We start from the raw sequence: 16821 nt of genomic DNA on the forward strand, positions 1-16821 counted from the left end.
ATGAATCAATGTCGGAAAATTGTCAAATTAAGAAAGGAACTAGACAAGGCTGTCCTTTGTCTCTGTTATTATTTTTGTTGGTGTTGGAAACACTATGTTGTAAACTAAGGAGTATGGAGGACATTCGTGGTCTAAAAATTAAAAAACATGAATTTAAATTGAGAGCATTCGCGGATGACCTCCTGTTAATTCTGGAAAACCCAACACAATCAATGAAGTTACTACAAGAGACTCTGTACGACTTTGGGGAAATATCGGGATTTAAAGTCAATCAAGAAAAAACAAAGACAATATTCAAAAATTTATCAGAAATAGAACAACAGGAATTCAGTACGTTTACAGGTTGGGAGAAGGCCAATAAAGTTAAATACTTGGGAATCTGGATCTCAGCGAAGAGCAAAGAATTGTTAACCAACAACTATCTTAAATTATGGGGTAAAATAAAAACTGATATGATTATTTGGTCAAATAAAAAGTTGTCACTATTGGGACGTATTTCAACAATTCAAATGAATGTGTTACCAAGGATGCTCTTCTTATTCCAAAACTTGCCTATAATATCACATGTTAAATACTTTGATACTTGGAGGAAAGACATTTTAAATTTCATCTGGCAAGGGAAAAAACCGAGGATTGCTTATAGATATCTGTGAGAGTCCCCAACCTAGCTGGGCAAACCTCGCCAAATCAATTGCTCAGACTTGGATGCAGAAACAAAAGATTTATTGAAGGCTTCAGATAGAGAAGACAGGCTCATGGATTCAAAGTTGCGAGTGACTAGCTTATCGGGGTTACAGTATTTATCTACTACAGGGCACGAAGGTTCACACGCATGGGAGACATGGGAGGTTACAAGGCAAACCGGTGCAGCATAAAACATCAAACAGTCCTAGAGAGACAGTGAGGGCTATCTGCATTTCAAGGCCGGACTCAGCCCGAGGGAGTGAAGGCAGAAAGCACAGCAGGGGAGGAGAGGTGGCACCTGGGCAAGAAGGACGAGGCGGGGGACTCAGGAAGATACACAGAGGTGCGAACTGCTTGTACGAGTTCAAAGGGGTAGAGATAGAAACAGATAAGAGCCAAAACCAGATGGCCCTCACAATATCTGGTGGACCTTAAAGTTAGAGGAGGCTTAGCACTACCAAACTTTCAATTTTACGCTGAAGCGGTAGCCTTAACATGGCTAAAAGACTGGATAACCTTATCAAATACACGTTTACTGGAGCTTGAAGGCTTTAATAATATTAGTGGATGGCATGGCTATTTATGGTATGATAAAATTAAGATACAAGCATCATTTAGGAATCATATAATCAGGTCCTCTCTACTGCGCATCTGGATGAAATACAAACATATTTTGGAACCAACAACTCCGATGTGGATTTCACCGCAAGAAATGTTAACACTTCGACCACTTAGACCGGACAAATTCATAATCTACCAGGAATTAATTAATTGGGAGGGGAAAAAATGTTCATTAAAGGAATTTCAATTTCTCAAAGAGGATTTACAATGGTTGCAATATTGTCAGATTAAATCAGTTTTTGTACAAGATATGAAAAATGGATTTTCTAAAGAAAAGTCCCCTTTCCACAAGATGTTACTAGAGAACAATCTGAAATTGATCTCTAAAATGTACAATCTACTCTTAACATTATATTGTGAGCAGGAGACAATTAAACCAACTATGATTGATTGGGCTCAAAATATTGGACATGATATTCCTTTAAACAAATGGGAAAGACTTTGGTCAAAAGACTTGAAAGGAATAAATGCGCAATCAATTCGAGAAAACATTTATAAAATGATGTATAGATGGCATTTAACACCTAAGAAGATGGCAAAGATATATAAAGTGACATCCCCCAAATGTTGGAAATGCAATAAGGAAATTGGTTCCTTTCACCATATGTGGTGGACTTGTGATAAAGCTAAAGACTTTTGGGATATGATATACAATGAACTGAGACTAATAGTACAAAAAAATATACCCAAAACACCAGAAATGATGCTATTAAGTATGATACCTGACGACTTGCTAATACAAAGAACTTTTTTGATTTACGCTACAACAGCTGCGAGACTGCTTTATGCAGCAAAATGGAAGGGGGCAGAAATTCCTGAGAAAAAAGACTGGATTGGGAAAATGTTCGAATTGGTGGAAATGGCAAAACTTACAGCCATTTTAAATGAAAAAGACAAAGTTCGATTCTTAGGGGAATGGGAGGATTGGATGAAATACTGTGAATATGAATTAAAACTGGGGAAAATGGAAGAATACTTATTAATCTGATCTAGAAGATACAATTAATAGTAAGAGTTATAATCATTTAGATTAATAGAAAATGTTTTATGAAAGTTAAATGAATTTATAACAGTTAAGATCAGACCAATTACGATGGGATGAATATTTTATTAAGAGGCGGAGAGAGGTGATGGGGAAGTCATAAATTTTCCTCTAATTTGTTTTTTTTTTGTTATGAATTCAAGAAATTATAACAACATAGAGTTAGAATTTTGATTTTGAATTTCATATTGCTTTTATTGTTGTTTACTATCATGGAAAATTTGTATTATAAAAACCAATAAAATTATTATTAAAAAAAAAAAAAGTCAGCTGCGACTTGATGGCACTTTACACACAATTGCATATATTGCTATGTTACTGCTTTCTTCTACCCTTCCTTTAGTTTATACATGAATGTTTATCACTTGATGGCTGTGACATCAAGCGACAACTTGGACAAATGAATGGACCACCCCAGTTGGAATTTCCCTACCTCCTCACATCATCTCAGGCAATAGAAGAAGAAGAGTTGGTTTTTATATGCCGACTTTCTCTACCACTTAAGGGAGACTCAAACTGGCTTACAATCACCTTTCCTTCCCCTCCCCTCAACGGACACCATGTGAGGTAGGTGGGACCTCGAACATTGTTTTGTTCTAAATATTGTCGAAGGCTTTCATGGTCAGAGTTCATTGGTTCTTGTAGGTTATCCGGGCTGTGTAACCGTGGTCTTGGAATTTTCTTTCCTGACGTTTCGCCAGCAACTGTGGCAGGCATCTTCAGAGTAGTAACACTGAAGGACAGTGTCTCTCCAGTGAAGGACAGAGAGACACTGTCCTTCAGTGTTATTCCTCTGAAGATGCCTGCCACAGCTGCTGGCGAAACGTCAGGAAAGAAAATACCAAGACCACGGTCACACAGCCCGGATAACCTACAAGAACCAATTGTTTGTTCTGCTTATACACAAAATCATTTCCTTTCCTCTTCCATTTGCTTTCCTAGCCTTTCCTAAAACTCTGATTCGAGCTATCTTTCATTTGAAACTAATCACTTAACTAGATGAGACATACAATATCTGTGACCAGATCTCCTGATGATTTGAATGTCATCTAAAAGTGGGGGAGGGGCTGATTTGGATCAGAGCCATAGCGGTGGTACTGGTGGTGCTAATCCTTCTGCTTCAGGCCTTTTCCCAGATGAGCCTCCATCCCTGCACAGCTGTTAGCTCCAGCAAAAGACAGGTTCCAGTTTCAGCAGATCTTCCTTCCCTGTAATCATGCTTTGTATCGATCTCAAATTAAGAAGCTTCCAAGAAAGCAGCTAGTAGAGTACGTGTACTTGGGAGGTCTCTGATCCTCACTCACTCATTCCCATTGGCTGAGAAAGTGGAATGCCAGCCACGGAATGCTGATGAACAGTGCGTATTCTGTGAGAGATGTGAAAGGTTAGCTTTTTTTGGTCGAAGTGGAGCTGTATGTTACTGGCACAGCTATGTTATTGAGGACACAGAGGTTAGGGAAGTTAAAAGGAAACCTAGAAGGAGGATGGCACATGAAGGCAGAGAGAGGAAGAAAGGCTGAGGGAAAGAGAGGTGGAAGAAGACGGAACCATGTGCTAGTGAGAAAGGAGGACTGGGGAAAGTCTTCCAGTAGGTCAGGAGTAGGGTTGCCAACTCTGAGTTGGGAAATACCTGAAGGTTTTGGGGAAGGAGCCTGGGGAGGGAGGGCTTTAGGGCGGGGTAGGACCTCAGTGGGATATAATGCCATAGAGTCCACCCTCCAAAGAAGCCATTTTCTCCAGGGGAAATTATCTCTGTCACCTGGAAATGAGTTCTAATTCCTGGAGATCTCCAGGCCCCACCTGGAGGCTGCCAATCCTAGTCAGGAGTGCACATGTCAGGAGGCAATTTTCCTCCAGGCCAGATTGGCCAGGGATCCTAGAGCTCTGTTTTTGCCATCTTCTGGGCATGGAGTAGGGGGTCACTGGGTGTGTGTGTGTGGGGGGGGGGGGAGTTGTGAATTTTCTGCATTGTTCAGGGGGTTGGGCTAAATGACCCTGGTGGTCCCTTCCAACTCTATGATTCTATGTTTTGTTGTGATGAAGTGGAAACCAGAAGCAAGGGAACCGGCAAGGGCCAGAATCACATCAGAGATAAGATATATTAATTTGAGTGTTAGCCAGCCAGTTCTTTGGTTACAGTCTTTCCCTGCTCTGCTACCAAAGGCCTTTTCAAAGTTGGAGGTGCCTGTGATTGAAGCTGAGGTCGGAAAGACCCCTCCCAAACCAAAATTAGCATGCATTCCCTCCCCCCCCTGCCCCTCTCAACAAAAAGGCTCCCTTTGTACAACAGCTGTTTCCATCTTCAACACAGCGAACTCAGAACTGCCCTGGAGTGCTGGGAGAGCCTAGTGATCAAATAAAGAAAAGAAAGAAAGCAAAACTCATACTCAGCTGGAGCGGGGCGGGGGTGGTGGTGATGGTGGAAGAAGAAACAAAAAGGTAGGAGCGGCTGATTAACCCGGCACTAACTGTAAAGAAGCGTAATTGCCTTGTTAACAATAATGTGTCATTGGGAATAATAGACTCAAAACTGACAAAGATTAAGCAAATGATACGTAAGTGAACTAGATGCTATTTGTGGCCATAGCCATTAATTAAATTTATGAGCCGTAGTGCTATTTAAACCAGAGCGCTCTGCTCTTCCAGCAGGGCTGGGGGGGATGAGCTGCTGAACACCCTAGGGTCTAGCCAGGCTAGGAAAAGTCAATTGGAAGGAAGGGGTCGGGGAAGCCGAGAGATGGCGGGGCCCAGAAAAAAGGGCTGTGGCCCTCTGGTTTAAAATTGTGCTGCTCCACTCTTGCTTGGCTGGAAAGAGGGCTGTTCTTGTATAGCCAGGGCCTTCAAAGGGGAGGCAGGTCTTCCCTCGGAAATCAAAGGTGGTAGCTGATGGTGGTGGGAAGCGTCGTCAAGTCACAGCCAACGTATGGCGACCCCGTGGGGTTTTCAAGGCAAGAGATGCTCAGAGGTGGTTTGCCATTGCCTGCTTCTGCAAAGCGACCCTGGACTTCCTCAGTGGTCTCCCATCCAAGTACTAACCAGGTCTGACCCTGCTTAGCTTCTGAGATTGGGTTAGCCTGGGCTGTCCAGATCCGGGCGAGGTGGTAGCTAGAGGATGTGAAAGTTTCTTCCCCTAATTCCCTGCTCCATCCTCCAGCTTTTGCTTGTATCTCAGTTGGGCTCACAAGCCAAAGGTGAATCCAGTGTTTATAAACTAATCTCTCAGGTCAGAAAGTGTGTGGTTCTCTACACCAGGGGTGGGAAACATCAGGCGGGGGGGGGCATTTAAGGCCCGCAAAAATCATTTGGTCTGGCCCTTCTGATCTCTAGCTCAGAAGGATCTAAGACTGGCAATCCACCCCTCCCGACAATGTGAGTTTGTTTTGCTGATAAAAGGAACCCTTTCCCCCCTTGCAGAAGATTCATTAGCTATGGAGCTGCTAGGACCACCCAAGAAACGGTGTTAACCCTTTCCCATCTGGGCTGTGGATAAATGTATTCCCTCTGTAATACAAGAGGGCTGGGGGCGGAAGTGGCGACAATAGAGGAGTTAAAGGGGCAGGGCCAGAATGCGCGGGGGGGGGGGGAGTTCTTAGCCAGTGTGTCCTCATTTCATCCCTGCAGGTGGAGGTAGCAGGAGCTAGCTGTACAATCCGGCCCCGACCATGCGGAGCAGGAGAAACTCCGGCGTGCGGATGGACGGCAATGTCCGGCTGGTGCAACAGACCATCCTGTGCCACCAGGTGGGCGAGTGCGCCACTGGTTGGATGCTTGCCTGCTTGACCGCGTTGGGGGGGGGTCATCTGGGGCAGCTGACTGCTTGGAGCTTGGTCAGCTAATGTTTAAGTTGATAATTTTGTATGGCCCGCGAATGATGTCATAAATATCCAAATGGCCCTTGGCGGAAAAAAGGTTCTTCACCCCTGTTGTACATAGTGCATGGGGAAGAACAGTGAAGCTGTAAGAAAATGAATGGCTAAAAAAAAAAATGAATGGCAGCAGGAACCTAATGTCATTAAGGTCACTCTTTTTTGCCTCCTGGTTATGCTTGTATTCCTTTAAAGTTACAGGGGTTTTTGCAGCATGGCTGCAAAACTGACACCTGTTGAAGCTGTCAGTTATGTAGCTAGCAAAGGGGGGGGGGTGTAAAGTCAATTAGCGGTCATTAGCACAGAAAAGAGTCTAGCACATTCATTAACTTCATTTATACCCTGCTTTCTTCCCATTGGGGACCCAAAATGGCTTACAATATTCTGCCCTTCTCCATTATATTCTCACAAATACCCTGTGAGGTAGGTTACACTGAGATTGTGCATGTCTGGGGTAGGAGAGGAGGAGAAGAAGAATTCAATACAATACAAACATTATTCTGGTTTCCCTGTTCTGTTTTGTCCTTTTTTTTTTTTTTTTTTGCAAAACTATCCTAGCTAAGCCTCTGTGCAAATGCCATTCACCTGACCCAAATATCACAGCCTGTATCTGATGAAGGGAGTTTTGACTCTCAAAAGCTTATACCCACCAAATCTTGTCGATCTCGAAGGTGCTACTGGACTCGACTCTAGCTGTTCTACTGCAGACCAATATGGCTGTGCTGTGAAACTATCTGAAGTTATAGGTAAGGTTGCCAACTGACCAGAAAAGTCTGGCTTGCTCCTGTACCTTCAGTCAACTTCTGCAGGAAATCAACAGGCAAAGCTTTCCAGGGGATGCATCAACAGGTTTCCTCCTCTGCATTTCTACGTTGTTGCTGTTTTATCGCCACCTGTTGATTTGCTGCTGCTGCTAGTTTTTATTTGGGGGGGGGGGAGGAGGGTTGTTCTCTTTTTAACTTTTTAGAACTTAACAGCAATTTTGCTTGTCCGTTTACAAGGAAGGAGGCAGAAAACCTTTAAATAAAAACAAATTGCTGCCGCTGTTAAAGGCATCTGCATAAAGGCTGGTTCAAAAGCTGGCAACCTGAGTTGCAGGTAAGCACGAATTAATTGCTTTCTTTCTCAAAACCTGTTTGAAGAAATGCTTTTTTCCTGCTGGCAGAATGAACGTCAGAACAAGAGAGCTCAATTAGAACAGACCTCAGTGAACCTTCCATGTCATCCCTGATTTGTGAACTCTTTTTTTTTAACCTGGCAGAGCAAAGCATTACAGTTTGGTTTGGTTTAGCTGAGGATCCCTGTGTTTGCTTTTAAAATTATGATTATTTTTTGCTGGCTACAGTGAGACCACGCTGGCTCTGTGCCCAAATTCTTTTTGCTGGCTGGTGTTGAGAGAGCCATCCAGTGCTCAAAGTTTTTGCCAAGCAGAATGGGAACCTTCCTTTGTTCCCGCTGACCCAAAGATAGAACGAAAAACTCAAGCCCAGGAGCTAGGATGAGGCATTCCTCTCTTTCAAAATCATTACAGATAAGCGTACGTCGAGCTGGCCTTGAAATCCAAAAGTAAAAGCCGAAAAAACAAAAAAGGATTATATTGCAGAGCAGAACCTTAAAACTCCCAACCCAGACTCCTTTCTAATGCCTCCATCTAGGCATGGGAGGCAGAACTGCTTACATTACATTGTTTATTTATGCAATATTTGGCACCAGGCCACTTATTTTACTGGAAGGGGTGGGAATGGAAACCCCAGAGGCTTCGATACAGCATGGCTACTTTTATGCCCGGCTGGTAGACCAAAGCACCAGGCGTACCGTGTGGTACAGAACGCAGGGTCATCTGCCAAAGCTGGAGGGTGAGAGATTCGAAACTGATAAAAGGAAGTATTTCTTCACACAATGCCTAGTTAAATTGTGGAACTCCCTGCCCCAGGAAGTGATGACTGCTGCCAACTTGGAAGGCTTTAAGAGGGGAGTGGACAGGTTCATGGAGGAGAGGGATATCCATGGCTGCTAGTCAAAATGAATACTAGTTGTGGTGCATACCTATTCTCTCCAGGATTAGAGGAGCATGCCTCTTATATTAGGTGCTGTGGAACACAGGCAGGATAATGCTGCTGCAGTCATCTTGTTTGTGGGCTTCCTAGAGGCACCTGGTTGGCCACCATGTGAACGGACTGCTGGATTTGATGGGCCTTGGTCTGATCCAGCATGGCTTTTCTTATGTTCCTATGTGGCCATCAGATGTACAAGTGCACAGAAAATAGTTTGCAGAAAAAAAGAGCACAACAAAGTCAAAAGATAATTTCTCTGAGTGGGAGCAATTGGCTCGGGCGGCTACCCAGATGGAAGAAATATAGACTCTTTTGCCTGTCATATCAAGGAAGGCTCTGCATAGTAAACACACCTCCTCTCTTTCTTTAAAGTCATCACTATCTTCCAGGTTAATGTTTTAAAGTTTGTTCCTTAAATTGTATTCTGTAGCCAACCATACTTCATGATCTGGTAATCAAAGTGGGTGTGGAATTTATACACACAAAGAACAATCAGAACGGTAGGAGATGGTGATTCCCTTCCCTTGAGAGCCAGCGTGGTGTAGCGGTTAAGAGTGGTGGTTTGGAGTGGTGGACTCTGATCTGGAGAACCGGGTTTGATCCCCCACTCCTCCACATGAGCGGCGGAGGCTAATCTGGTGAACTGGATTTGTTTCCCCACTCCTCCATATGAAGACGGCTGGGTGACCTTGGGCTAGTCACAGTTCTCTTCTCTCTCAGCCCCACCTACTTTATGATTCTAAACTAGAATAGTGTATGGGTTGGAGTATATTTTCTATGAAAAAAACTTTTTAAAAAATCTTTTGGAGTTGTTAAGTTTAGGAAAGAAGGAGAAGGGGAGACAGTAGAGGTTTCCGAAATTGTGAATGGTTTCAAGAAGGGGAATGCTAGAACTTAACGGGAATGCAGCTGATCAGAAGCCAGTCTACAAGTTGGTTTTAGTCAGTTCAATGTTAGGCAACCCTTCAAATCACAATGGGAGAACTAATCAAGGCAACGTGTAGTTGAGGTGTGCTGATGGCAAGCATGTTTTTTAATTTGTTAAATGGATTAGAATTAGGTCCTTCTTTGTGCTCCCCATCTTCAAAAGCCAGGAGATAAAACCAGAAGAATTTTGGGGGGAAGCTTTCTCCCCAGTCCCACCCCCTGATTTTTTTCTCAATGGAAAAATTGGAAATTTGGGGGAACATTGAAAAAAAAGTTGTATGTGATTTTTTGATACAAAGTTTTCTCTTATGATGTAAAATACCCTATTTTTATGAAGAACATACAGTATCAGATAATTCCTATGTATATGATAGACACATACCACATATTGTCAAAGGTTGGTTAACTGTTCCCAATTTTCTGCATAATATGCTGTGTGTGATCACAGCATTCTCTGTTAATTTGGTTGACCGTTATTCCTGTCTGTATCGAATGGTTTCTAATTTACTGGATTATTAGTTGTATCGTGCTCTTTTTACCGCCTTGTTTTTTTAAAAAAATGTTATAATCCACCTCAGGTCTCAACCAGGAAGGTGGAATATAAATAAAATAAATAAATAGGGCTGTTTACTTGAAACTGCTGCTGGTCGATTTTGTGCTGGTTGTTTGAGTGTATTGTGCACCATGCACATTGTTGGGGAAGGCAGAAATGAAACCGGCATAAGTGGCAACAGCCCCCCTGGAGCTGCAATCCTATGCACATTTACTTAGGAGTAAGCCCCACTGGCCCTGACATGGATGGGCCAGGCTAGCCATCAGAAGCTAAGCAGGGTCTGCCCGGGGTTAGCACTTGGATGGGAGACCGCCAAGGAATACGAGGGTTGTTATGCAGAGGAAGGCAATGGCAAAACACCTGTTAGTCTCTTGCCTTAAAAACCCTGCTGGGTTGTCATAAGTGAGCTGCGACTTGACAACACTTTACACACAAGCCCTACTCAGGAGAATTTACTTTTGTGTGAATGTGCATCAGACCAGCCTGTCAGTTAGACAGCCCCAGTCCCATTCTAACTGCAAACTAATGTCAAGGTTGAAGCAATAAAAGTACCAGACCACTGAGGTGTTGTGCTAGGCATTAGGCAGAAAGAAAAGAAGGGGGAAGACCAAGATGTACAATGAGAGAAAGGTCATTTATGCATGGGAGTTTTACCTGAGGTTCATTTCTGGCTGGATCCACTTCTTCCTGTTGGGAATCTATGCGCCAGCAGTCTCCAAGCTCAAACCGAGTCCCGCCCCTTTAAATGCTGCTTTGTAATTGGCTTACTTGTAGTGTTTACTGTGAGAGAAAATCCCTCCCCAAACCCAACTGCCACATAAAAAAGCATTTTAAGAACAACAACGAAGCAATCTGAAAGGGAGGGGGGAGAAATCCAAGCCTCAGTTTTAAAAAGCCTTTCTTCTGCTCAGAAAGAGCTCTGAGAAAGCAGGAAGTATTTCAATCCCCACCTCTGGACATGCTGTTTTGTAATTGGCTGTGAGAGAAACCAAGCTTGCGTGCCCCGTACTTTGCCTTCTGCATGGGGATTTCACCCGGGGTTCATCCTCTAGCCAAGAAACCACCAAGAAACCAGAAAATGTATATCAATACAGTATTTATTCACTTTCCCCCTTTGAGCCAGACAGATTCGGTTCACAGACAGGCTCTCCCTATCTGCTGCAGAACAATCAGGTCGGAGTACGCAAGGGACTAAACACAGAGGGACGAGAGGGGAGCGCCCGGCAAGCGGGCACATCCGGCTTCTTCACATGGCGAAGAGGATGAGGAATGCCACCATCAGGCAGAACAGTCCCATGGCCTCGGAGAGCGCAAACCCTAGGATGGCATAGGAGAAAAGCTGCTGCTTCAAGGAAGGGTTTCTGCAAGGGAAAGAGAGATCCGTGAGTGGGACAAAGAGCGCGGTTCTCCTGCAACACCAGCACCTCCCCTGCTGTGAAGCATCGTAAGGGATAGGGCTATGTGGACATGCCTCCTAACAGCGTGGTTTTAGAAGAGGAGGAAGTCCTGGTTTCTCAGTCTAACGCAGCCTTGCAATAAGGCAATCACATTTGCCACATCTCTATCATTCTGCAGAACATGCAAGACAGAAATGGTTCAGAAGGGCATTTTTATAAAGGGAACAGAACTGTAGTGGAACAGAACAAGGCTTTATAATGGATCAGGACTGGAATCTACTGCAATGATTATTGTCGGTATCGCCTTACTTTTGCTGCATGTTACTTCCACACCAATGCACGGCCTGAGTTTGACATCACAGGGTGGTTATCAGTTCCAGGGGATCCTGGCCTTTACTGGAAGATTATTGGGATTCCCCAACAATGGCAGAGAACTTTGTAATTCCACTTTCTGCACTTTTATAGTCTTGGGTAGTTTGCTGCTTGCGTTCTCAAATCCTAGTTCTATTGCATCGTACATTGGTTACTTTACGCCAGGGTTGTCGAATTCATTTGTTACGAGGGCCAGATAGGACAAAAAAGTCACTTGGCCAGGCCATGTGTACCATAAAATTTAATGGAATTAAGTACCCAAAGGTCAAGAAAAAATCAACATCCTAAGGCCAAAGGTTATACAATATAAAGGTTATGTCAATACAAAATATGTATACATTTATTACAGGCTAAAATCAATAACATATATAAGGCCCTGCAATAGCCTACCAAACTAACATGCTCATGTACACATACACCAATAGACATAAAATCCCAAAATTAGACTTTGACCAAATGCGTTTCAGCCAAATGGTCAAAACAATCACAGTTCCAGACTACCAATGTACATAACTTTCTAACAATCTTGACGACTATAGGTGTGTTGTGATTGCATGATAACAATTATCTATCTATCTATCTATCTATCTATCTAATATAATTTAGTTATTCCACACAAATGGGAAACTCATCCCCGTGTGTTTCCTTCTTAAATGAGATGTTATATTTTAGTCATAAATAAAATTGTCAAAATCTCATAGTCATAAAGATGTCTCAAAGTTTGGAGTAGTTATAAAGTATTAAGTTATTTATACATATTGTGTATTGATATAACCTTTATAGTATGTAACCATTGGCCCTGGATGTTGATTTTTTCTTGACCTTTGGGTACTTAATTCTGTTGTTTTTAGGGTTAAGTTTCTTTTCCCCTTTGTTGTTTCGTACCATAAAATTTAATGCCAGGTCCCGGAGATACAAACTTTATAGAAGACACAGACAAAGCCAATGAATGATATTAGTTTTACTTTTTTACTTAAAATACAAACTTGCTTAAAACAATAACACTCTTACAGTATTTTATTTAACAGTCTTTGATCATTGACACCTTGGGACTGGCGGGAGATGGCTGCCTTGGCTGGCGAGCCCACAGCAGACTCCCCAGCCCAGATTGGGACGGTGTGTGTGTGACTGCCTCGTGGGCTGGATGAGAGCTCTCAAGGGGCCAGATCCAGCCCGCGGGCCTATGTTTGATACCCGTTTTACGCTGTCTGATTGCACTGTTTTATATTCTGTAATCCGCCTTGAGTTTCAACAACAAAGGTGGGCTATAAATATTGTCACGGGAGGGAGCCCCTCCCGTGCCTCCTGCGCCGCTACCTGGGGTTCCCACTCATCTCAAACACCGAGCGAGGGGTGGCTCCGCCTTCCTCCCTCGGCGGCGCAACACTTTACCCAACCCCATTCGGCCCCTCTCTCTCTCCAGGGCCTCGACCGGACGGAGGGGGAAGAGGATGACACGGCACCAAGGCCGCAACAAGAGCAGCCCAGCCGCCCGAAGCTGCAGCCGACACGGCCAGACCTGCCCGAGCCGTGGCTGCCGCAGCGGCCTCAGAATCGCCCCGCCCCGCTCCCCAGCTGATGAGCGGGCGGGCCAGGAAGGGATGGGGGCGCGCCGTATGCCCACAGACATGTGCCTCCCCAGCCACCCCTAATATGCACTTCTGGGGGCGGGACCTTGGATGAGTTAGGGAGGGGCTTCTCTGGCCTGGAGGGGATAAAAGGCCAAAGAAGCCCAGCAGCCGGGGAGGATAAGAGCCAGGGTTTGTCAGCAAGGTGTGTCCTGCGGCAACCAGGCGACGTCCGAGGGAGAGTCAAGTTCCGACTCTCCCTTGGACTGGTCTGAGGCAGAAGAGACTGTCTTGGCCCCCAAATCCTCCAGGGCAGAGACCCTTCCAGCAGTGGGGGTTACCGCCCCGCCTGACAAATATAGTAAATGGGGCTTGAAAGAGAGAAACAAAAAAGACCAAATTGCTTTTCTACAACATGAATTCTTACAAAGAACCCCCAAGGAGTCCCAGCCTCAGAAAACCAGATGTTAAACAGTTCACCACCATATGCCCATGGCATGGACGTGGTCAGATTCCCACCTCCCTAGAAATGCCTATTTGCAGTCAGCAGCCAGGGATCGGCCCACAAATTAAGTCTCTGGCTTCTGAACCAGGACCCCTGCCTCCTTCCAAATCCGCTAGCTGCTCCTCTCAGACCGGTGGAGGGCCCTTTTGAGGGTGGCTCAGTAATCCTATGTACCTGGCATAACCAATGATGAGACTGCCGAATACGGTCCCGATACCAGCGCCGGAGCCAGCCACGCCCACGGTGGCAGCACCAGCGCCAATAAACTTGGCGGCAGTGTCAATGTCTCTGGAGACGGCGCTTGTCTGGAACGCCCGGCACAACACCGGCAAGAGCTCGTTCTGTGTAGACGTGATGCAGCGGGGCTGGGAGGAGGAAACAGGGAAAGAGAAAATAGTCTGTAGCTTATTCCGGGCACTATTGGCTAAAGTAGGCACCATCTGGAGTTTTAAGGTTTTTCATTGGGTTTTGTTGTTTAATTTTAGAATTATTAATTTTATTGTTGATGTGTTTGGATGTTACCCGCCATGAGCCTGGTCTCGGCCAGGGAGGGCGGGTTATAAGTTGAATGAATGAATAAATAAATAAAAAGTGAAGCTCCACGCCTTTGAAATAGCGCCCACAAATGCACAGAATATTACAGTAACTACTACCGCTTTTAGTGCGGATTGCCTGTCGCTTCTGCTTGAGGGCTGCCCAATACATGGCTCGAATTCAACACCATATACGTATATACGTGCCGTCAAGTCACAACCAACTTATGGTGGCTCCAGCAAAGGGTTTTCAAGGCAAGTGAGGAGCAGAGGTGGTTTGCCAGTAGCCTTCCTCTTAGCTTCTGATATAGGGCTATACTGTACTGTTCCACGTCCCTTGACATCATATAGCGCTTATCAAACCCTTCCAGGGAACCCTGAACTTCCCTGGAAGCTTATCAGGCGGTCCTCAATAATGGCAGACAACTTCACACATCTGAAGCTCTTTCAGAGAAGCAAGCTCTTCTATTCTCTGAACGCTCAGGTTGAAAAACATGTTTGTTAAACTTGAAGGTGCTTCACTAGGACAATGCTTCGATTTTATGCCTTTTACAAAGACAGCACTGTTGCCTCACGATGATCCCTCATGACACACTGTAATTAAATAACCTAAAGGAAAATACTCTCATTTCTCACTCAGTTAAAGAAGAAGAGTTGGTTTTAATATGCCGACTTTCTCTACCAATTAAGGGAGAATCAAACCGGCTTACGGTCACCTTCCCTTCCCCTCCCCACAACAGACACTCTGTGAGGTATATGGGGCTGAGAGAGCTCTTAATAGAGCTGTGACTAGCCCAAGGTCACCCAGCTGGCTTGATGTGTAGGAGTGGGGAAACAAATCCAGTTCACCAGATTAGCATCCGCTGCTCACCCAGCTGTCTGGGTCAGAGTCTACCACTCTTAACCACTACACCACGCTGGCTCCCATACCACTACATAGTATTTCCCAGGAGAGTCTGTGCTGGCTTCCCAATTGGTAATCCCTGCAGGGGCAAAGTGACTTCTCGTTTGCACACAACACCTAGAAGCCACACAGATTTACCTCATCTGTCCTGACTTCCGGCCGGTTCAGCAGAGAGGCAGAGATGGGCCTGCAGAGCAACCGGGAACCGCTCCTCACCTGCACAGATAAAACATAAGCTGAAGACACAGAGCTGAGACTGATTCCCAGTAGTATGGACACACTAGTCTTCATTATTAGAAGCAGTCTCTAGTTATTAGAAACAACTATGATGCAGGAACTCAAACAAGGCCTCCTTAGCCAGCCTATGAAGAGTTTTGGCAGGCTATTAGTCCAGTTTTGTTTCTACCCCAAATTTCCCTCATGGCAAGGAATGAATATGACCCTCCAGGCAGCCCATCAGACTTTGTCAGCTGTCTCTATTCCCAGACAGGTGTGCACGATGGCTGTCTACCTAGTGCATTTTTACCCTTTTCTCTTAGGAGCCCAGGATGGTTTATGTGGTTCTCTCTTCCTCAATTTTTCCTCACAACAATCATGTGAGGTAGATTAGGCTGAGAGAGACTGGTCCAGCATCATTCAAGCAAGCTTTGTGGAAGAGTAGGAATCTGAATCAAGATGCTAACCACTACACAGCACATTCCACCGAAAGTGCAACACAAAGAAATTTGGTATTTTGCATTCAGGTTTTAGGTGGGAGGGTTTAGACTCATAGAAGACATGTGAAAGAAAACAAATGAGTGTCTACGGGCAGAGGGACAGGAACTAACAACCCCAACCAAAATGAAAGTGAGTGTGGCATAGTAGTTCATGTTGGACCAGAATCTGTGAAAACCAGGTTCAAATCCCCACAATGCCATGGAAGTTCATTGGGAGACCTTGGTTGACTCTCCCAGCCTTCCCTACCTCACAGTGTTGCTGTGATGACAAAATGGATGAGGGAACAATGACTCTGTAACCATTTTGGGGAGAACAACGGGGTATAAATATCCAAACAATTAAAATAGCATGCTAATTCCCACCCATTGAGCTCCAGAAGCCAAGCTAACCCAGTCAGATTCATAAAAGATTTCAGAGACTTTCCTTCATCATCATGAGGACTAGAAACGTGCTCCTTTCCTTTGTAAGGAAAGAGAAAGGAAAGAGGAAAAGTAAAAAGAAAAATCGGCAGAAGTCACTGGACTGCAAATTGGATGCCACGCTCCATGCTTGATGGCACAATCACAATTATGCAGACTGCTAATCTTCTGAGCCTACTTGCCAAAGTGTGCAGAAAAGATTACATAATCCTTTTGAACGCTGAAAAAAATAGGGCAATTTTTTTAAATACCCCAGATAAGATCCATCTTGGCTACTCACGAGGGTGGAAGTGGAGACGAACTTTGCACAGGTATACATATTCAGGGACGTTGGGGGGTGACCACGCTCAACAGCTGGAAAAGAATAAAACACCATGACATTAGATGAGTGCCCAAAACCTTCTACTGCTTGATGCCCATATACACCCATCATAGTAGGAAGGCTTATGGCAGGATTGATACACGGAAGACAATGCGGTCCAAGGCTCAGCAGTCCTAAGAACCACGAGAATAACATGCAACTGAAAAGATGTAGACAAGCTGGAATGTGTCCGGAGGAGGGCAACGAAGATGGTGAGGGGTCTGGAAACCAAGTCCTATGAGGAAAGGTTGAAGGAGCTGGGTATGTTTAGCCTGCAGAGGAGAAGACTGAAAGGTGA

At 44.6% G+C, this 16821-nt stretch overlaps 1 protein-coding gene across 1 annotated transcript; it reads right to left on the reverse strand.

The window, feature by feature from the left end:
• Positions 1 to 10957: 10957 nt before the first annotated feature.
• Positions 10958 to 16506, reverse strand: ATP5MC2 (ATP synthase membrane subunit c locus 2). The gene is made up of 4 exons (XM_056862072.1): positions 16443 to 16506; positions 15165 to 15242; positions 13764 to 13954; positions 10958 to 11108 (listed from the first exon to the last, which is right to left on the reverse strand). The coding sequence occupies exons 1-4, from the start codon at positions 16479 to 16481 to the stop codon at positions 10994 to 10996; spliced, it is 423 nt and encodes a 140-aa protein (XP_056718050.1). The 5' UTR covers positions 16482 to 16506; the 3' UTR covers positions 10958 to 10993.
• Positions 16507 to 16821: the final 315 nt, after the last annotated feature.

Source organism: Euleptes europaea, chromosome 1 (genome assembly GCF_029931775.1).
Source record: "Euleptes europaea isolate rEulEur1 chromosome 1, rEulEur1.hap1, whole genome shotgun sequence".
Classification (NCBI taxonomy): domain Eukaryota; kingdom Metazoa; phylum Chordata; class Lepidosauria; order Squamata; family Sphaerodactylidae; genus Euleptes; species Euleptes europaea.